A 23,605-nucleotide genomic window follows, 5' to 3' on the forward strand; every position below is an offset into this window, starting at 1 on the left:
TCTTAGGTATGAGAATATCTAACCAATTATTTATTGAAGATAACCAGCAGTTATGCGAACCACCCTATGACAGGATCACTTGTGAACAAGTACCCCATATGATTTGATATGAGAGTCAATGCACCATAGTCAAGGGCATATTTGACATATTGGCCTAACATGCTCATTCATATCAAAGGTTCTAAACTGGTTATAGAGCTTCCAACAGCTAATTTATATCTATTTTCTATTACGGTATAAGTTCACAGATTTTTGGGTAACTTACATGCTAAATTCAAGACCCTATCTCTCATTTGCTATTTGCTATCCTGTTGCTATTAAATTAATTACACCTTTGGTCTAGTTGCATGGGTTTTGAAACCCTATAAGTTTTAACACGCATTTGTTTTTAACATAATGGTTTTTAATCTTCAGACTCAACTGGAAAAATTACAAAATGAGATTGCACAAGCAGCTAAGAAGACAGGCATCCAGCAAGCCTCAAAACTTGCTCTTATCGCACCAAAAGCTGTCGTTGAATCTGGACAAATACCTGACCTCGAGTGGTGGGACGAGTATCTCATCCCGCAAGAAAGGTGAGTTTTTTTCATATTTTTAGGAAGTCATGAAATTTTGCCACTTAAGTTGTTAAATCTTCTCTGGTGCATCTGGATATCTTTTATGTGGGGAATAAATATGTGCGAAAGAATTACTGGACTCTTCACTGTAGGGTGGTTCACATAACCACTAGTCAGTTACATTAGTCCTTCTTCATCGATTCCATATTTCTAAACCCATCATGGTCTAATAATTGGATGACAGCCTTTTGTTTCTATATGACTAAGCCATCTTATCGTTATTGGTTTTTTTCTCTTTTCAAAAAATATGAAAAATCCCATCCTTTTACTACATTAAAGGCCTCTCATGCGGCTTACCACTAAAGTAAAGTTAATTCCTAGCTTAGTGGTTGGATTGAAATAGGGTTAACTGAATATTAATCATAACAACTCAACAAAAAGATTTAGAGGAGTCTACTGCCAAAATGCTTTGTATTTATATATAAGGAAGAAGTGAAATTGCACTTCTGAGTTATCACTCCCCCGGCGGTGTGTAGTTTTTTGACAGTTTGAAACGCTCAACCACATCCTCATAAAGAAAAAACAGTTCATTTCTATGCAAGCATCTTCAAGAATCCACAACTTCAATCTGATGGAAATTGCAGTGATTAGTGAATGCAGATGTTATTTCTGATGGAATAAATTCTTTCCCTGGACATGCAGATTTTTTTCACAGTATTTCACATTCTTAGCGTCTACTTCTATAATATAGTTCATTCATGCCCTTTCTAAAATGCTGAATGATTTTTAACTGTAGCGTTTAACTATTCGTTTATCGTATAGTGTTTATATCATTACAATAAAACTGTTCGTTTTATTTACAGTTCCATTGACACATCAGAAGAAAAATATCATGGGATAACAAATTTGATTGAACATCCTACGCAGATGGATCCACCAGGTTTGTAGGGAAATATCACGTTTTAGGGAAATATCCTCATTTCGCTTGTTACATGTCGTACTAGATGCAGGGTGGTGACTAATACAGAGTCTTCTTTAGGTTTGAGTGTCATCATGTAGAAATGGCAAGTTTCTGTTTCCTGTTGAAAATTTTATTTGCATTTTTGGTTTATTTTAGGCATTTATTTTTGCTTTGTGGATTGTGGCAAAATCAGGACTGCTGCTTTGGATAAAGTCCTACCAAAAATGTTCTATTGTTTGCAAATAGTTCTTTCTTATACTCAAAATGTCTTACCTGTGATGGCTAAAATTTACTCACATGAAATATATTACCAACTTGGTTAAAACACTCTCCATGAATGTAGAACAGGCTATTGCAGACATGGGCAAACTACGTCCCTCGAACCAAATCAGGCCGAAATATTTTTGCACCTGAGCTGATATCCATACAGCAGAACGTCATTGATCATATATTTGACACATCTTATCGGCTTTCCTCTTTTTCAAGTCCATGCTTCCGAAAACAAATAACTGACTAACTAATCCCAAATCCGACATGGATTGGTAACCGGACGAGAGGCCGTACTTTGCAACATGATTAAGCCGTCTTTTCGGTACTCCCCTAGTATGTGTACCAGGTTAGGGTTCGGCCATAATTTTATTCCGATTTTTCCTATTTTAGTTCTATTACGAGTCCAGGGACTGTTTGTGTTAGCCAAGTGAATATACCCCCTGGCCATAAGTTTCAGTCCTTTAATACAACTTTACACAAAATAGGCAAACAAAATTAGTTACCTCCATATTGGTACACATCCTTCTGCAGCGTCGGCTTTCCTCTCCCCCGAGACAAATATGTAAAGCCTATTCTTTTAACAAATTAATCAAGAATCAAATTTCAGGTGAAAAGAAAGAGGTCACGATGGGTCTTTTCTTAACCAAGAAAGAACGAAAGAAATTGAGAAGATTGAACAGGAGGGAAGCCATGAAAGATGAACAGGAAAAAGTTCGACTCGGACTTGCGCCCGCTCCTGAACCAAAAGGTAAGAGAAAATTGTTTTTACAATTATGAGGGCGCTAAAGTGCCAATATTATTCTGGTCACATTGTATGACTGTAACCTTTTTAGAAGTTTAATTTAGGTATTCTGTATTTTTTTGCTTTACCTGCTCTTGAAATTCAACAAATAGATGTCCCTGAACCGATGACTTATAAGAATCTTTTGTGAATTATGGCCTATGGTCTATTGCTAAGAATCGCATTATAGCCAGGGGTACGCATGCATGCATTGGATATATTTGCTTTCATTCTATATATAAAATTCTTGTTTTACGGATTTGATTTAAGAATAGAATCAGAAATATTGGTACATGTAACCTGTCTCAATTTAGTATTGTAATTCAATACAGTGCGGCCCGCGAAACGAATTTTTAATTTAGTTTAATTTGGTGCATGCGATCAATCTCAATCTCTTTGCATTGCAAAGTCTATACCAAAGTCCAGATTATTATCTATTCCTATGACGTTACAATGACCCAGCTAGCTTGTGCCAATCGCATAACGCATGTCATAAGATCATTAATCAAAATTTGTGTTCCCTCCTGTGTTAAAGGTTGCACACCCCTAGTGTAGACGAATGGTACGGACCGTATATCGTAATAAGAACAAGTCATAACTCATGAACAATATTTTATTTCAGTATTTTACAATTAATTATGGATTTTAGGGGACAAATTTCATCAAAATAATATCATACATTTAAACAAAGTGCCCGCTATTTTTTCTGCTGATTCTATTGATTGTTGTAGACAAATTTCATAATTTTTGATTTAAAGGCTCGCATTGCAACTCTTCTTGGTTTGCTAAGCTTCCCACTTACTCAATACATGTATTTCTATTCATTGCGTAATATTGGCGCGGTCATCTTCGTCAACTGGGTAGTTTTCTCTGTGTGTGAGGACAAACCATAATTGCATGTCCTTGTAAGTGGGTGGATAGATGCAAAGTTAAGATGACTTGAATAAAAATTGAAATAGTCATATGTTGTATGACTTGTATCCCAACGCGGATTGTTAATCGCTAATCACACGATAGACCTTGGTCCGTCTCCGAATCAGCCAGTCGGGTTAATGTATATAGGACACTTTACGTCTAAGCTGCAGGAAATGACCTTTAATAAAATTTATAGCTTCACAGTGTCGCAAAACCTGAGAATTTATATTCGTCAATAGTTCGATATCTATATTAAGACTGTCGTTGTTCTATGTGTGTCTAAAATTCAGGGTGGTCCAAGGTTGTCAGCTCCGCGGGCCATAAAATTATTTTTGCATTGTTCACGGGCCACAACAGTGCCAAAAATAGGTGAACACTGAACAGTGCAATACAAAACAAACACTTTTATTGTGCAAACACATAGTTATCAGGCATAGCCATTCTAGGCTAATAGAATCCGCATTCGATTTTTAGTTTTGTATGATGCCTATATATTTAGCATATATTCCCTACCAAAATGTTAGAAGCCAGATAACAATTTAGACTGCCAAGCACATCATTCAACTTCGTTAGTTGCCTCAGCTAGCCATAACACTTTAATTCAGTGACATTAGTGATTCCAATATTATATCAAAAGATTTTTCTGATTACTTTTATGACGAAACAACACGAAATGCGATTTTTTGATTACTCTCCGAATGTGACGCGGGCCACAGGTAATGAAGCGGCGGGCCAGAGTTTGGACCACCCTGGTCTAAATAGTTCAATTACTTTCGTTTTGATAAAACAAGCAATCTTATCCGATATGATTGGAATATTCTCATTGGCTTTCCGCTCGCTATTAAACCAAATGATCACCGCGGAAGTGTAAATGTAATCTATATGTCGAATCCAAAGATAGCTATAGAAAGTTCAGTTAGCTGTCTAATGGTGGATGACAGACGGATTTGTAAATAGCTGAAGATGGTCTTAAATAATCAGTATTGTATAGAACCATATGTAGCACCATTTTATTTCAATTTTTTAATAAAAATCTTTAATACACATTCAGAGAAATAAGTACGTAAACAAGAGTAAACTATAAGAATGTTATATATATATCCCATAGATTCATTTTTCAATTCACATTATGGAATAAAGGATCTATACTTATCTCGAATAGTGGACGCCAATTCAAAGGCATGCCAGGAAGACGCTTAACACCAGGCATGGTAGATTAGTAAAGAGGCCCCAGAAGATTTCTGGTGTCACTAAGTGGCAACAGGTGTTCCCGCACTTTAATTACTGGGTCGCCTCCATCGCCTTATAATTACTGGGTCGTAATTTAATTGAATGTTGCACCCCAAGTTGTTAGTAGTACGTATATAGAAAGTAAGTAAAATACAAAATAATAACGCATTCAATAGCAGATAGAGTACTATGTAGTAGAGATACGTGGCGGGTTCGGTCGTCTCAAGCAGTTATGAGTGTTTTTTTCTGCTGAATGTTTTCATAGGTGATGTGCTGCAATGCTGTTCTGTTCACTTAGTTCACTGAGTAATAAGCTCTTGTGGCTGATTTGTACACTTATCATGAGCTGTTAGGGATTGTAATCTATTATTATATTTTGTCTTCGAAATATACGGAATGCCACTTTTGTCAGAATATTATGGTGCCTATTTGATTTAAAATGCAAGTGAATATTTCAACTTCATATTAGAATTTGAAGCAAATAACAATTATCTGCCTTGCAAAATATAAGGTATCCATAAAGTCTTAAAATATTTTTAAATTACAAAGGGGATTTACCGATACCATGTATTGTTTTGGCCCTCGCAGATGTATCAAATGAAGTAAAAATACTGAACAATTAGTGATTGAAAAACAACAAACCTGGTTAAGATATATTGGGAACTGACTTCATAACAAAATTGAAACTGTAAAGGGACTTATTGGACACCCTGTATTTATTCTGTGTTAATAGAGTATTGTGGCTAATACGATCGTCATAGGCTGTTTTGGAATGTGATCTAATATTATATTTTCATTTTTCATTATCTTTTTTATTTGTCTGAAATCCCAATTTTGCCAGCAGATTTGAAATTTCTAGATTTTCAACTGCGACATATTTCTTCCGTGTTATTTACTAATTTCCAGCTTCGCCTTCATATTCAGCATTCTTCAGTTTCTTTCTCGGCCTGATTTTCCGAGGTTTCCTCCGTTTTAGCGACTTTGGGGGTTTCTTCGGTACAATCTTCCTGTGCGTCTGTTTCAAATTCATGAATATTTTCTAATTCTGACGATTCCATTTGTGAAGTCATATTCTTATCGGTTTCGGTTGAGTTGCTGTTGTCAACGCTGTCGTCGATGGCGCTGAAGAACACTATCGAATCGTCTTCTTCCATAATCGCCGGCGACATTTCAGGCGAAACCACAGTACTTGCGGTGCATCTGGTAAATCCATTTGTATTTGAGGATGCCGAAATACTTCTCGTTAAGGAATTATATCTTTCTATGGGGGAGTAAATATTAAGTGATAGTTGGCTGTTTTTATCTTGACGCTTTCCTGTAGTATTGATGACGTCATTGTTGTCCCCCCTCCACACTTGTTGGTGATTGGTTGTCGGTATGAAAGTAATAGGCATCCCCGTTTTGGGGTCTTTCTGTGTCTGCGCTTTTCCGTTTACTGTCGTAATATTCATCCTGAGAAATCACAAAATAGTACAATCGTTATCGTTGCTATGTAAAACCCTATTTCCAAGTGTTAAAAATATCGGAATAGCAAAATCTTTTTTGACATTAATAGCGAGGTTTGGAACCTTCAACTGGCGCAGTGGACATGTCAAGAATTGGTGAACATTGAATGAAATAACTTGTACAATTTACTGGTGCACGACAAATTATATCTAATCTCGAAAGCTATTCTTAACCTATGCAAATGTGTCGATGTCATATTAGGTTAAACAAGCAAATCGAAGTTTGAGTTGAATGCAGCTATACTTTCCACGTTGCATTAAAACACTTCAAATCGAGACGTTCAGGAAAACATCTAATTAAAGGCGAATTCCACAAAGCTTTTGGGGTCAGCCAGGTATCAAATTCCGCTGACATTTATAGAAGCTAAATTTGAAACAAATATGTTGTAACCGTTCAAAACTGAACAACACTTAATAATAATTCGTAATTAACTCCACCCAATTAAAATAGAGCTCGGCACCTCATTGGTCTCTCGCAATTAACTCTACTCAACGTTAACGTTCGACACCTCATTGGTCACTCGTAATTAACTCCATCCAATTACATTAGCGCTCGGTACTTCATTGGTCGCTCGTAATTAATTCCGCCCAATTACAGTAGCTCTCGGCACTTCATTCGTCACTCGTAATCAACTCCGCCCAATTACAGTGGCTCTTGGTACTTCATTGGTAGTTCGTGACTAACCCCACGCACAGGTCCCTCATGATTAACTTCGCCCACAGATAAGTTTCTTTTACTCCTTGGTACGCGTGACTTTGCTATGAGCAAATTTTCTCAAAAAATATGAAATTATGAAATTTCCCATTGAACAAAGTGGCAAGTCTAGTATGGTTCCATTAGTCGTTAAATATCAGATCTGCGGGGTGACGTATATTTTTTACAACATTATCATGCGATTCACAACACTCACACAACGACGGAAATACCTGGACAACGTTAAGCAATTGCGTTGTTGTATATTTTACCTGTACAACTGCTGTCAAGGTCCTTTATTTTGTATGAAAGACATGAAAAAATGTTTGAATAGTGTTAATGAATCAATAATATTGCTGCAGCTGGAAATGAAAAACTTTTATTCGGCCATATCTGCTTTTTAAGCAGAGCTTTTAAACTTACAAAAAACGTGTCATTTTCAATACACCCTATCATTACAAATATATATCGTTTACTACAACTGTTACTGAAAAATGTCTCTCTATTTTGCTTATTTTTATTATTTGATTGATGGCTAAACGACTTCTGCAGCAAGTTCGCTGTCTATATGACAGCTAAATAGCAATATATCCATCACCATTTCCAACTGTCTATATTACAGCAATGGTGATTGTGACCATATCTTCATCTATATTCCTCCCTAGTTTATTTGTAATTCTTGAAGCATGATGGGCCGTGCGAAATATTCAAAATTTCAATGCTCTTAATTCCGATCTGGCTATTAGGCTAGGCTACTTTAAGTGTCTGAATTTTAAAAATAGTAATAATGTTTTGTTTTTTATTCAGTAAATTTGTTCGGAAACCATTAATATGGGTTGACAATTAATATCCGAACAATTCGGTATTTCAGAATTCAATCGCTCATATAATATCAAACAGTTGAAATGTGCCTATTTCAAAATATCTGAAATTCTAAGACTTGATTAAATAGAAAAAATTTTAATCTTTTTTTTCCAATTCTAAAGAAGAATTGTCAGATTTCACTCACTTTCTCTCCTCTCCGCTTTTCGATCTTTTTGCGATCATCTTTCGTCGTCTTTTGCGATCAGAGTCTCCTCTTGTAATCATGGACTTGAATTTCTCCCAACTAAACTTTCTCTTCTTTCCGATTGTTGTGGCAAACATCTTCTTCAAAGCTTTACGGAAATTCTCGTTTCTGGAACGAAAATCATGTTCAGTGTAGAGAAGATAAATGAACCCAGCCACAGGCTCAGCTTTTGAAATTACTGAACGCTATCATTGAGATAACTTTTTTAAAGCTGCAATAACCGAAACAATTGAAGCCCCTGAATGCTTGTTTTGAACCTAGTTCGGAGCGCGGGTATATAGCATGTTATAGATGTACTATTTTAAACAAAATTTCCTCTTATTTTGACTGGCCAAAGTAAGCCCAAATGCGGACAAAGCTCAAATTCGATTTTATTATTTCTGACAAAGTATGGATACGATGGATAAAGCAAACAGCAGATGCTTTAAATTGCGTTTTTTCTTTGCAACCCCAGGCCATGTAACGCAGTTTAGCGATTGCTTGTCTTAAGCCTTACTCTGAGCGTCTGGATATAGGTAATTGATACCACCAATGTAATCTCCAAAGCTAAAAAAAACCTAGGCCATTGCAAATTTCTCGTCTTTGACTGTATGGTACCTTCTGCAAAAATGCATATGTTTAGAATGACCTTTCAAAACGGATTTTTTCTTTTCTAGTCCCAAACATTCTATCAGACAGTAGCGCTCACCGTACTTGTTTTGAGCCGTTTTCATAGCTTAAATGTGTAATATAGCATAGATGTGTTATTAATTTTTAAAACATAAATTACCTCCAACTGTATATAATGAAGTTCCACGCGCTGTTACTGACAAGCAGAAGAACAAGGAACACGTAGATAATCTGAATATCATTAAAATTTATTCAATTGCATAAAAAACAGCATTTTATTGAACCCCTTTGCCATTAAACGCTTATAGGAGTGTCTGTAACCTGTAATTATGTCTGTCGTTAAAATAGGGCAAAAAGTCGAAATAATTTTAAACCATTATTCGATTTTTAAAACAAAGATATTTCCAAGAACTCCTACAGCTTGGCTACCTTATAGCTGCCGCCCACCTAGCCTTCAGGCCATGTAAGTGTGACGTAAAAAGTTACTTTTTTTAAACAATATTTACAGTGTTCCAAAACAAAAGTGAAAAACAATAAATCTCTGGCCCAAACTCAATTTAATCACAATCTCAACAAATTCCTTTTTAAAATTTTTTTTCATCAAATCATCGAAATTTGGTTTTAGTTCGGTTGTGGCAGAATCCGGCGTGCCAGATTAAATTACCCAACGGGCCCGATTTGGCCCGCGGGCCGTACTTTGCCCATGTCAGGTATTGCGTGTATACACTCACCCCTTCAGTGTAGTTTCCCTCCTCGTATGTCCCTTTTGCATTTTGGTCGTTGAAGACCATAAGAACGATAAGTGATGGAACTGTACTCATTGTGAACACCAGTACCATGACCAACAGAGTTACTGTAGCTTTTACTTCGTTTCTTCGTCGTATTGCCTGACTCGTTTGTCGTGTAGGACTCGTTTTTGGTACATCTGGAAAATTACAGAAGATTTCCTATATATTTTGTCTAAAAATAACTGTCATTCCATTTGTTTTTACCTCATTTTGGTTGTTGGAATGAAAAATTTCCTTCAATTTTACGGTAGTGAAAAAGCCTATTATTATTCAATAGGGCTCTTTACCGCCGTAGGTTGTTTTACGTAACCGATGGTCGGTTACGGCTTCCTCTACCATCGAGTCCATGTAAACAAGTAATTGGCTAACGAATTCCATAACCGACATGGACTAGCAACCGGAAGAACCGTGGCGCGTCATGATTAAACGGTCGACTTTCCAAAATCGACTTTCCTCTCACCCAATATAAAAATGATATTCAATCCTATCGGTATTTTTATGTTAAATTATCTGCGTTTTCGAGAGCCGATCTTATGACTGCGAAACGTTGCGTCATCAATTGACGATTTGACTTTTTCTATCCATATATTTGAGCATTGTCCTATAACTGAACGACACTCACTGTTAGTTCTTTTCTTTATTTTTGCCCATTTTTTAAACAAAAGTGCTCCCGTTCCAAGATTTAATCCAAGTAGTGTTATATAAGGAAGCCCGATCGAAAATATTGTGTAGAAGAATACCACATCGCTGTCTTTCACTCCCATTGTGAACACCATCGTAGAAGTGAGAACAAAACTGTGAAATAAAATATGATTTATAAAGTGAAATAGGCATGTAAAATGATTTATGAGCGTATGTGTGTGCAGTAATATATTTATGATAGCTTGTGAACTAAGGGGAAAATCTTTACATTTCATAATCGTTATGGTCGTGGAGTCGATTATTTATCTTTTCAAGTGTTATTTATTTTGCCCGTCATGTAATTAATAGAACTACGCTCGAGTAACGAAAGAATTGATAATAACAGCCTAATTCTCGCGACAAATGCAATCTTTAACCACTGGAAATTTCAAAACAATTGGTCCAATAATAGCTATAATGAAAAAAATGCTTTTTTTACAAGAAGAAGAAAAGCATCACAACAAAAACAACATAATAACGAAACGATCCATATGCCCATTTTAGGCCAATAACGACTCTCTAAATTTGGATTAAAATTGTGAAACTTAATTTCCATTACCTGAAATACTCGTCTCCCATTGCTATTGGAAGGATGACCGATAATGTAATGCAGGCAACCCAAACAAGCATTATCAATACTCCCGCCATTTTGTTGCCTATAGCTCGTCCCTGGAAAAGGAAAGTTTTTTACACGTATTTTTACTATAAATAGAATGTTGGTGCGACAATTGGGTCAAAAACATGTTACATGCCATTACGGGCATTACATAAACCCATTTTTTCATAACTTCATTTTCGAATGTAGCGTTTCTTTATAGACGTGTTGATATATATGTGCGTATGTTTTTTACAGTACTAATATCCATGTTTCATTTATGCTAATGATCTGGATACATTAATAAAAAGACAATTTTTACATAGAAATTTCACTCGATTGGCACTACACTGTGTAGCTGCCAAAAATTTAAATCTGCTGTCTAATGTGGCAGCACAATATGCGCTCTACGGGGAAGGCTATTCAAAAGCGATTGGAATAATATTTCTATCTTTAAACCTAACTTCTGCATTTACGTTATCATTACCTGGTTATACTTGATAGGACAAAGAACAGCCAGAAATCTATCGACGCTTAGAAGTACAAGACTTAGTATTGATGCCATGATTGAAAGAACTCCCACAATGCTCAGAAGCATTCCGTAGGTAGTCAAGCCTTCCCGGTGAATTCTGAAAAAAGAATTATTCTGTTTAGCACATTCATAATCGTGTTATCTTGCGTCGTGTTATCTTTACTTGCATCGAATTATTGGGAATATGGAAACAGAATGGTCTGGAAAACGTAATGCTTTTTGTGGCGCCCGATGTCTCAGAAATCTCGTGCCCAACTCAAGATTTGTTCCACACTTGTCTCCTTTTCAGCACAATTGCTACGCCTGTACCACTGCTCGGATCAGGGTAGCGAAAAGTGGGGACACTCTTTGGCATTACAGCACTTGCGAGTGTGTTGCAAAAATAAAAATAAAATCAGATGATGATATCGTGAAAGCACTCCTTCTGTATGGAAACCTCAAAAATTGTTGACTTTTATTTGAGTCGTTTATTTTCAGCATAAGGATAGTTCACGGGAATTATATTTAAAACTTTCGGCAAATCAAATATCTTTGTACATATTCACAATAAGCCGTCTGTTGTTTGAGCAACAGTTTAGTGACTTCATGGGTGCCATGACATAAGAATTAGAAAATACGAGCATGAATTGGGAAAAATTATTCCTTTGAGGAACCTGCATTTGATAAAACCTTCGATGATCAGATTTTAGATTAATTTTCAAAAACATGTTACCTTGTGTGTTTCGCGGATATAATTATTCAAATCAATGTTATTTTAATCTCTTCGAAGCAAATAGGTCCGTAATCGATACTGAATTACCTGCTATTTTGACACGGCATATCTATCAGAACTCAAGTAAACAGAACGTGTGTATACATGTACAGAAACACGAATGGCCAGTCGAACACGTAACTCTTTGTCCAAGGTTGTGGGTAGCTGATTAGATTATGGGATCGTGTTTTCGCGTAAAATTGACATTAAAACGACGTCCAGTGTAAACATTAGATAAAAGGAAAATACGTGTAGGGTTGTCGCGCCAGACGGAAATTATTTATCCGGGAACTCGTATCGCTGGTCATTCCGGACTCAAAAACATGTCAACTTGTTTTTCAGTAAGAGTTCCGTATGGTTCATATTTTCTAATTGTTTTTAGTTTGCCAAAGACAATTTCAACATTTTCGAATTCGTGCTCACGCTTCTTAGCCAATATAAGGAGTATATAGATTTTTATTGTTAACGTAAATATGCAGCCGCGAGCAATGAAATCAATAAAGGTTACGCACTCGGAATTTATTTGCATATTATTTAATTATCTGAAGTAAACGAAACAATTCAAACTGTCTATTGGAATCACTTGAAATAAATTCAAAAATGAAATCTCTTCGCGACACACCAATAATCATTCCGCGATACACTAATGTGCCGCGGCACGGTGGTTGGGAAACACTGATCTAAACGAAACAAATAATATTATTCAAATATGTAAAAATTATTGCATTCTCACGAGGCTGATCTGACTTCAAATAAAATACTGACAAAGAATAATTTAGAATAACAATGCAACTGACACATACGGATCCGCAGTAGAAAGTAAACAAGGAGAAAGGACTTGCAGTTCAGTACACAATACCCTATAGTTAACCCCGTAAAGCATAATTTGTTTAATTAATAATTACAATTCGACATTAATAATGTAATAAAAAACAATCCTGACAGGAAGAGGTAATATGTTTCGTCACATTCGTCTCTATTCTAATTGATGTAGCAAATTTAAAATTTAAGAATACAAAAAAAATAGAACGATATGCGTCCGATGATTCTAATGTTTTTTTTTGTATACATCGAGTAGATTTCTCTTATGTTTTTTTTTAGAGTTTTCATATCACAGACCCAGAGCAGAATTCTCTTTCCATATTTAGTTTCACTTGTGCCTTCTCAACTTATGTAACAACCAGGCGTAGGAAAAATAAGAAATGTGTGCCCGTTTCGTAGAGACATTTCCAAAATTCTACTGATCACGTTAAGTTTGTGAAATTGTCTTATGTATTGTCTCACGTATTCTATTAATTAGCTACAAGTAGGATTGCCTATAGTTGTATAGTATAGTTTCTTATTTTGAGTTTATTTTCTTCAATTCTGACTTGGAGCGTCCTTGCGTGTTACTTTATTTTGACTTGCGTGAACTTCCTGCATTAAATGGTTTTCCAAATTCGCGCCGCTTTGTAGGTAATAATGCTTTGTGGTTCGTTTGTCATTTATTATTTATGGGTGAATTCAAGTGCAAGAACCTTTTTCCATCCCAACCACCTATGAAAAAAAAACTAAATTTTGGAAATAGTAGCTCGAAAATTAAATCAAAAATCCGGAAAAGTAGCTCTGACATGTTGTAAAGGAGTAACTCCACTCCACTTCCCAGTCCTAAAATTTTAATAGGCCCACAAGTCTGTCATTGTGTGGACTACTATCAGGACATTCCTGTTTACATATAAACCGCACCAAACTCACAACTTCAAATATTAAAACAGGTGATATCCGACATTTTTGTCGATATCTGTTGTCACCACAAACGGTAGCTCAAACGATTAAACTACGAAATGAAATCAGCCATGACTCCCATTGTCGTATTGTGTTGTAATTTCAACACAAAATCAGGCTTTGTCGGTTTTTTGTTCGACCTTGTTTGTTCAGGATGTTTTTAGTGGGCGTGAATTCCCACATTAAAGGATATTTGGAAATGTGCTCGAGCGGAACGCTTTCCTTTATGACGCCATAAACTCACAACTCGCTTCCGTATTTGAAAACATTCTATATAGTGATCATTACTTCAAGGCGGAATTGATTCTCGTCCTCTCTGAATTAACAGAATATTAATCAATTGTGATTACCTAAATCATTCACAAATAAATACATTTTTCATTAGTCGCCATTTAATATGCATAATCAAGAAGCTAACGATTGTCTTACAAAAGTAGGTACAAAACACGCTCTGCAAATATTTCATTCTTGACTAGCCGTGAGTTCTGATTGGTTTATTTATTCATTTAAATATTGGGTCATATTTCACGTCAATCGCAATCCAATTTGTAAATGGTGTTTTGACGGCAACGGGTTGCTTGAGTCATAATTTTATTATAGGATTGCTCAAATGACTTTACTATGCATTTCATGCCAACCCTGTTATACCTGACGTTGCGACTGACTGGATTGGATAAGAGCGTGCACTGCGATTAAAACCCATTTAAACTTTAAAATATCATTACCGCGATATTTTCTATTCGGTCAAAAATCATTCATAACCTTATTGGAGCGAATATTATAAATTTTAAATTCATTGATCTGTCCTTAATAGTTCGTTTTCCTTGTTTCAAATATTTTATAGCTTGTTTTTATAATTGTTCTAAACAAAACACAGCAACCAATTTGAGAGTTGTTACCGGAAAGGGTGAAATTTAAGTAAAGCTGTTTTGTGAAAATAAGGAAAAACAAGTTGAACACTTCGAATTATAACACGCTTATATGTCATTTGTTTATATGACGTCTGTGTATTAGAGAAAAATATTTATAAATTTTTATTCTGTTTATTTTAAGTGCGTTGTAAACCTGAGCGTTTTACGCCCTAAATTTAATACGTCTACGTCAAAGTTTATCTCTGTAAAATCAATTTTCGAAAAGAAAGAAAGAACAGAAAATTCTTTTGAATAATTTAACATAAATAGATGTAAGACGAGCTGAGTTTCAGGTCAATTTTTTTAGTTTGCCATGCATATCGAAATACAAAATATTTTTCAGTGATGGATTTTATGGAACTTTTTTTATCATGTAATATTCGCAGTTTACAAACATCTCTGGGGATTTAAAAATAGTCCGCAATTTGTTTTTTTTTCACTACTATTCAACATCCTTGGCGGTCTTGCTCAAAGCAAAGTGTCGCGTACTCAAAGTAAAGTAGATTCCATGAGCAAAAATTTGGGCGACTACTGAAGAGACATAAACTACTAAAACTATATAGTATAGTGGCGGTACAATTTAGCATCAAGTAGTAGTAATGACTCAGGCAATAAGTGATTACCCATGGTGGTGACTGGTGATAAGGATTACGAAATATAAGCGACTGGACACGATTTAAATTAAGCACGACGAAACATTTCGGGCATGGCGTTTGTATTGGTTAAGAACATGATTTAGTCTAAACTTCGGATGATACTGGTAAAAAGGATCCAGCATTCGAAAATAATATAAGATGCTGCACTTATCGGATCTCGATGCAGGACCTAATATTTAACTTCGCTAGAAAGTCCAGATTGACCTAAATATGTCATTAATGTCAATATCTCGCAGTAAATATTCAAATTATTTGAATTCGAGAATGAATAAAATTTTAAGCGGAATACTGAAATTCACTGGTGGCTTTTAGCTTCATCTAAATTTTTTAATTTTAGATTTTACCATATCGGTGTTGTGACCATTTGTCAAACATATGAACGCGGTTTAATTTGAGTTTGCGAAAGTTCAAAAATTACCCAAGCAGATTAAAATACATGGCAGGAAATCAATATTTGATTTCAACTCGTTCCCAGGAGACGAAATATTTCTGTGTTATGACATCATAATAGCGATTTCTCCTGTCGTTAGAATCGGGAACTAAGTGTTGCTTTAGATTAATTTCGTTTAATAATTGAATTTCTTCTGCTAGTTTAATTCTATTACACAATATTTTACCACAATTTACCAAAATACCTGTTGTTTGTGCGCATAGAAATACGGGCTTGTTTGTGACTTGAATCGATAGACATTGTAAAGACCGGTCAATTACCTCCAAGGTGGGGGTATTTCAACAACAACAATGTGAATAAAAATAGGAATCAATGTTATTTTGGGTTTGATGGCTTATCTCATTGGTTCTCAAACGGTGTGGCGCGCTTCACAAAGGGCGGCGTAGACAATTTTTTGAGGGTGCGTGAAGCTAATTAAAAATAAAAATATTCGTTTGATTTGATCTTGTCCGCCTTATTTTGAATATAAACATTTTTAGAACTTTTCATTTATTTTATTATTCACTTTCTTTTCACGTATTTTCAACGTGATTTCGTATAAAACATACTTTCGTCTTACTCAAAGAGTTGGGAACCCACTGCCCTAGCGGTTGAAGCGTTCTGCTATTTTGGCAAAAAATCTACACTTTTGGATTCTAATCCTATGGCCACGATTTCATCGGAGGTGTAATAAATTGAGTAGGCGATGCCGAATGGGAAAGATTTCGATCCTCCTAGAATTGTAAACTTCTAACATATAGTTAGCTATCAGTGGCCGGTCATACATGACCTTGTTCGTTGCGAATAAGTGTCGTTTAAAATATTGTAAAGGTGTTCTTAGAAAAATTCTACAGCTAGCAATAGTAGTATTTCCCATAATTTCAGTATATTGCATTTGCGCTTATTATAGTTGTGTAGTACGAATATACGAAACGTGTTACAAAAGTCAAAATCATCAAACAAACACATCAGCTCACCTTGCGCACACACTATCTGGATGAACGGTTTTTCCATTCCAGGTATAAATTGTTTCAGTATCACCATCTGTAAAAATATCAAAAATGAAAGATTTGACTATAGTTAGGCATCTTATTGCCAGGTCCTCCTTCACCCTCTTGGTGTTCGGAATAAGACAATGGATAATTTAAAGACTTATTGCTCTGCTCTATATAGAATTATCTTCAGTTTTTTTTTCTTTTCTGGCCGAGATTGCCTTTGTTTCATGTCTCGCGCCAAAGTCTACTAATATCTCTCCCGCAAGAATAAATGTATTTGTATAGCTCTGCCCCTCTTCCGTGGTGGCTCGCACCCACTTTTTAGTATTTTTTCCATTTTTAGGTATAGTTTTTTTAGAACCTTTCTCTGCGCAAACATACGTATATAGAAACCATCGCTACCTAAAATTATCAAGTTTTTATGCCAGTATAGCAATATGAAAAAAAAACAGCTCCCAGAATTACCATAATTCGTTTTGTTGTGGTCATATGGTGTTAGTAATACAATCGGTATCTCTACCAGAGCTCCGGGTAACACCAAGATCCCAACGAGTAGATCAGCAACCGCCAGAGAACATTTGAACATATGGAAAGGGTTGTGGAATATCTTGTTTCTGAAATAGCAAAAATCTTAATTAAAAGCAAAATTGTCTTCGATTTAGAATATTATTGCCATCTAACCATGAAAAGCTGTTTAAAATGAATAACAATTTTTACAGTAAGCAATAATTTGCTCTCACACTCGTTATGGGGCAAGACTGACTGATGGAAATCTGAACTGTATTTCATTATCAAGCATTTTTACATTCGTAGGTGTACGTTTTACTATTATAAAAGATGCCGGGGTCGAAGGTCATCGACCATATGCGGATATGAATACTGAGTTTACCGCCGGCACGCTAAAACTGCTATGAATATGTAAACAGTTTGAATGAAATGTTTGGACCGAATCGATCTATCAGTTGACATTATTATCGGTTGACAATACGAAACGAGATTCCGCTTGTGATCTGTGGTTGCCAGATAGTTGCCGCAAATTGAAAATTTCGAGACGCATTTCCAGGAAAATTTGATTTATAATCCGTTTATTTATGCGGTGATATAGGGCGTGAAATTTACAATGCGGAAATTAGAGTGTTTATTTTATTGGTGTTTTTTCTGACATTTTTTATTTTCGCGGAAAACAGGTCATTACACTATATTATTGCAGTTTTGAATCAATTATTCCCCAGAACGAAAAAGGGGGCAAATTACCGCAACTTCATGTGACCGGGCCACGTTGCCAAGTCGCTTTAGATACCTCTTGAGGTTCGAATCTCATTGGGCTAATCTAATACATTGGTCTCACAATATACTTACCGGTAATAGGTTCGACTGAACCGGTACAAATATGCATTTTGTGTTGTCAGATAATATGCTTATAATGGATTTTGTATCTCCAAATCCTACTTAATTGAAGAAGCGTGCGAGAATTTTTATCTGGAACAACTTTATATTATTCAAGTTGTACAAGCGATAAATATTTTGTTACTAATCATTTCAATTGTTTATGAGCATTGAAAAAGGAATTTTCTGCAAGAATGCAAAAAATGTATTTTTCTTTCAATCTACGTTTAACAGAGAACACTCCTTTCGTCCAAGGCGTTTAATAAAATTAATATTCATTATTAAAATTGGAGATGAATATTTGATCTGCAATTTTTGCAATGCATTTTAAACTCCTGAAATGCTCTCGAGTATCATTTGTTCATCAAACAAATTACAGCCAATATTGAGTCCCATTTTCATATATCGAAAAATCGTCACAATGGAGATTCCGATATTTTTAGGTTGGGACAAAAGTAATGTTATTAATAATTAATTTATAGTAATCGTCACCCTGTTTTGGGATTTTACCGGCATTACAGACTTGTTAAAATCAATTTTTTCGTTCCTAACCCCAATGGCCGCCTGAAAAAAAACGTGAAAAATCACCAAAAACCCTGCATGTTACGCTTGCAATGTATGTTTTGTCTCATCTCTAGTTAGTCACAAAAACTTGGATATTTTTTAGTATTATGAGTAACATCGAAAATTGGAATATCGGAATCCAATTTCCCGACTATCACACATTGGTAAATTACATAAAAACTTTATCTAGCAATTTTATCAACTCCAAATAATTAATTCGTCGTAAAAAGCAAAACAACTTTTGTTCCAATTTAATAAATCGTGAATGACCATTGCATTTTCATTACATTCATTGCAATAAAAGGGCTTATTTATATACAGTTAATTAATGGTAGACTGCTTGGATTGCCAAATAGTAGCTGATTATGTTGCTATTCAAATTACATAAAAATACGCGTGTTGGTTTGCTTTAGTTACCTTTGTAGAAAACGAGTGCCATAAAACATTTTTTGAAATTGATTGACGGACACTTGTTTTTACATTTATATAAAATAAAGGTAGAATTCAACAAATAGTTGACGATCCTATTTCTTGCTTTTCACATTATTTGTAATAATACCTGTGTTGTTTTGCTTTAGTAAACTTCCAGTGAAAAACATTTTTTGACATTGAGTGATGATGGTCTCAAAACAAGGGTTTTGTTTATCCTCTTCTAATTTGGATTATTTCATATCATGCTTGGGGTATACGTAAGAGTTTCTACCCCAAAGGAGTTTATCTTTTTCCCGTGAAAGGCCTGTTGCCATTTATATCAAATATAGATGTTTTTTTTAAATGATTCAGATTGTTTTTGTCATGCGCGCGGTATCTTGTTTCCATTGTCTCGCGAACTCTCGCGACTTCTATGACGTCATAATATAATTTGGAATAATGGCGGGAATTGTCGCCTGACAAGTGTTTTCATTGGAAAGATCGATGTTTTAACATTTCATACTCTGAACTTTGTAACGTTAATTATATCGATAACTTTTCATGGTGTGCTTCATGCCTTCGCCCGGAGCGAACAAGGCACTGGACAGATTGCTACGTATAAAACAATTGAAGGATCGTATACTTTCATTAAAGTTCGACATACCCACGCTATTTATCACAAATGGAGTTATTTATTTTAATATGGAATCCCTGCATATTTGGGTATGCAGGCCCCTATACCTATTTAGTGCGAAGAATTTGCTTAATGATTCGTTTGCAATCTTGCTATACTTTTTCTACGCATAAAAACCATTGAACGATCGTATACTTTGTTGTTCGCCATATTTTACTCTTTTTATTACACATTAATGATTGCATTTTTACTTAGTTAGGTCCACGGTCCACTGGATTCTCTGTCAAATTAATGCATCACTTGCAATTTTTTTTCCAATAATTCTATATTACGTCATAAAAACTTGCTTACCTCATTATGACAAGAATAATGCCAATGTTGCCAAGTACGATGAACACGCTCAAGAATAAAAGAACTATGAACAGCAAAGCTATTGTTACTGGGTAACATTTATCGCATGATGTTGGTGCATCGTGCTGACTGATGTTACAGTTTCTTGTGTCACAAAATGGAACCACGATGCACCAGACTGAGAGGTTCTCTCTTGAAGCCGTAGCGTTGTCGAACATTGTTTTGTATTGAAGGTGTATATTATTATAAGTACTATAAAAAGTATTTAAAAATATTATAGATTCTTAAGTAGATTATATAAACGGCCAAATGTGAAATTTTATCCCAGCTCAAGGTAGTTTTGCTTTATCGAAAAAGACTTGTTGGTGGAACTCTATACTCTCCACCAGAACAATTTTTACTCAAAGTATTGGAAAGTTAACTGACTATAGTTATTTTGTATTTTTTACATTTGTTCCTCACAGAACTGTATTTCGAACCTGTTTCTCATTTTTATTTAAAGAGAATAAACCATCCTCCACATCAAATATAGTACATGTTGACACACCCTTTGAAACATTTTGGGCTCTTCTTTATTTTGACTTGGTATAAACGATTTTCTATTACGAATTTTGAATAAAAAATTTTCTATTACGGCCAGGATCGGGATCATATTTTTTTAGCAGGGCTAAAAAAGTCAGCCAACTTACAAATCTTAAGAGGACTCGAGTAAATTTGAGAATAACTGCCTACTTAGGACAACCTGTCAGCTGAATGAGCAACCTGTCAGCTGAATGTCCAGGAACTGTCTTATATAGCCTTCATCTTATATTATTACACTTCTGTTCTATTTGGCATACTGCAATATCTGCTGCTCCATCTTATTAAATACATGTACAAAACACCCCCTTTTTGCACTATTCCGCGGCACAAATTTTCTATTGATGTTATATTAACTCCCTACAGGCCAGATAAGCTAATTATTTTCGGCCATGTTCGAATCCATGGTTGGAGAACTTACTAAAAAAAATTAATAAACCAATATCTTACATTATTTTCTCTATTTTTATGCCTGGTGATATCTCATCAGTCATCACACAAATAGATTCATCGTGCAGGGAAATGTTGTAACATTTTCCAAATACGTCACTAGAGTTTGGCAGCCCTTTTCAATTTACGAAAAATAATTCTAATGAAAAGTTTTATGCTTTTGCCGTCGAAGTACTTTAAATATTTAATGAGAAATGTGTTATATGTGTATCCTTCGTGTCAAACTGATTTTAAAAAATCGATTGACCACAAAAACTGTTTTATAGATAAAGGCTACATCACAGAAATATTTGCATAACATTTATACCCACATTCGTAGGCCTATATTTTTGGTAAACAAGGAAAGTACGTATGAATGTTTTCTTAATGAAAATCCAGTTATGACTATACGCAAGTAATGATCTTTTACATAGCCGATAAAATATTTTTAAAATTTTTTTTATATTTCCTCCACAAATTTAATTTTTAAGAGAGAAAATGGTGCCACTTGGTATGCGATATTAGCGTCATGAAACTAAAAACTGAGTGTCACCAGTCACCACTCACTTCAGTATACGTTTAATCTCGTGAATACATTCTCATAGAATTCAGTTTCTAACCCAAACTCTGTCATTGTTGGGTTGGGGTTAGGTTGATACTAAAATCACACAACTGAGATCGCATACCGAAGTGACACCGAGAAAATTATCTCAACATGGCCACGCGCACTTACTCAGTATTGAAGGAGATTCCTAGAAGTCCTAGACCAGGGCTACTCAACTATTTTCACCGAAGGTCCGTACACAAAATTTTAAAATTACTGGGGTCCGGTCATTCCAGAAATATATTTTAACTATGCAAACGAAAATTCGAATGCATCGTTTGACAAAATACAAGAGCAATGCTCAATATCGCGCTTCGGTGCTCTGACATTCTTTTCCTTGATGGTTTAGCAGGAAAGGGAATACGTCGTGATTATGAAATAAAAAACCAAAGTCGAACGCGGCTGTGGTCCAAATTTAATACTCAAAAGGTCCTGATTTGACCGCGGTCCGCTAGTTGAGTAGCCCTGTCGTAAACTACACTCAAATGCCAAGAGATACTGACACTATATACAAATATGCGCCTTACGCCCCAGTAAATGCATATTGGAGCGAGAATTCAGTTCATATTCGAATGAGCCCCGCCATTACAATAATAATAATATTTTTAAAATCACTATTTAAGACCAAGTGGGAAAAGACGTTTTTAAAACTGAATTATTTTGACTTCAAAATTTAAAGTTTCAAGTATTAGAAAAGAGCCTCAGTCAATGTTTACGTGTATTTTTATGTATTGGTTTTAATGCGGTTATTAAAATGATACAATCGAATGAGTTTCATGTCTTTTGTGTGCAAACTATAATGCGCGAACCACTATCTTTGTAATGAATCCCAACATTCTACGCTTGCTCCTACCCACCCGGTGGTTTCCAACACGTTTTAATACCGCTCTTTGCCAAATATGAAACTCGTCATTCTTCCATCACTATTCATAAAAAACATTTCACGTCTGTTTTTTAATCTTTCATGAACCATTAAATGGTGATGCGCGCAACTTGCACCAAGGTATTCTACTCACAAATGTAAAGTAAAGTTTTTTTTCCTTCAAACATAATTAAATTCTTTTCCGATTAGCAAAACTCTGCTCTAACCATTCGTTTAACGTTTTAACTCATCTGCCATTGCTACCTTCATTTTAATTATGATTTATTTATACATAAACTCATTATTCAATTATTATTGACTTCAATTTAACAATTATTACTAATACACTAACTTCGTACTTTTTTAGTCATTTATTAAACGGAAATGACATCATGTTAATTCAAGACTCTATCAAGTCGTGATTCGCAATCGCTTTGCTTGCTATTTTTTGGATAAAAATGTTCAAATTCATATTTGGAGGGTGTTTTAAATGTTCCATTCTGAAAAAGATACGTTTGAGAACTCGGACGATGTCAAAAGTAGTTTGGTAATTACAATGACAATTTTATGATTATTAGAGGTTGTTGCGTCACAAACGTAAGGTCTCACCACCTCTTGTGACAGAGGCAATGCAATGTCTGTTCCGATGACGACCGTTATCGCCTGTGTTTTCTTTTAGGTTGCTATTAATACGAAGTTTAGCCCAAATCGATCGGCTAGGATCAATGTTTTATAATTACCGCGGCTATCCCGATATCGTCCGCCCCACTTCATTTCAACATAATTTACCCATACCATACCTAAAATAAAGAGAAAACGGATTCATGAGATGTTTGCGGTGGGGCTTATAGCAGGTAACACAAAGTAAGAGAAGCAGAATCAAAAACATACCACAAATTATTGATGGACTGGAGGGGTAATAACAGTCCTTGTATTTACCAAATCCTAACCTAAGATAATGACAAATTTTAACCGGATAGTAACAAGCACTGTCATGGCATGTTCGTTGTTCTGTCTAAGTTGGCCCTGCTAACGTTGATATTTGGTGTTGCACTCACAATTCGTTATGCTACTTCTCAATGGAAATCTAA

The 23,605-nt window shown here is 35.3% G+C and overlaps 2 protein-coding genes across 3 annotated transcripts in view; one reads left to right on the forward strand and one right to left on the reverse strand.

Moving 5' to 3' along the window:
• LOC120333168 (U4/U6 small nuclear ribonucleoprotein Prp3-like) overlaps positions 1-23,605 on the forward strand; it is a 49,351-nt gene that overhangs the window by 6,233 nt on the left and 19,513 nt on the right. The window contains exons 9-11 of the mRNA XM_039400534.2: positions 415-575; positions 1,421-1,497; positions 2,396-2,536. Of these exons, the coding sequence (XP_039256468.2) occupies positions 415-575; positions 1,421-1,497; positions 2,396-2,536 (379 nt within the window). The remainder of the gene's footprint in view (positions 1-414; positions 576-1,420; positions 1,498-2,395; positions 2,537-23,605) is intronic.
• LOC120333169 (melanocortin receptor 5-like) lies at positions 4,445-20,354 on the reverse strand. 2 transcript variants are annotated; one of them, XM_039400536.2, is made up of 11 exons: positions 20,041-20,354; positions 17,160-17,308; positions 16,677-16,743; positions 11,143-11,284; positions 10,620-10,729; positions 10,002-10,174; positions 9,323-9,516; positions 8,752-8,822; positions 7,923-8,090; positions 7,186-7,207; positions 5,909-6,166 (listed from the first exon to the last, which is right to left on the reverse strand). In XM_039400536.2, the coding sequence occupies exons 1-11, from the start codon at positions 20,256-20,258 to the stop codon at positions 6,047-6,049; spliced, it is 1,434 nt and encodes a 477-aa protein (XP_039256470.1). In that variant the 5' UTR covers positions 20,259-20,354; the 3' UTR covers positions 5,909-6,046. The 2 variants fall into 2 exon arrangements, with proteins under 2 accessions (XP_039256469.2, XP_039256470.1); XM_039400535.2 differs by lacking the exon at positions 7,186-7,207 and having other exon boundaries at positions 4,445-6,166; positions 20,041-20,348.

Source organism: Styela clava, chromosome 13 (assembly GCF_964204865.1).
Source record: "Styela clava chromosome 13, kaStyClav1.hap1.2, whole genome shotgun sequence".
Lineage (NCBI taxonomy): Eukaryota > Metazoa > Chordata > Ascidiacea > Stolidobranchia > Styelidae > Styela > Styela clava.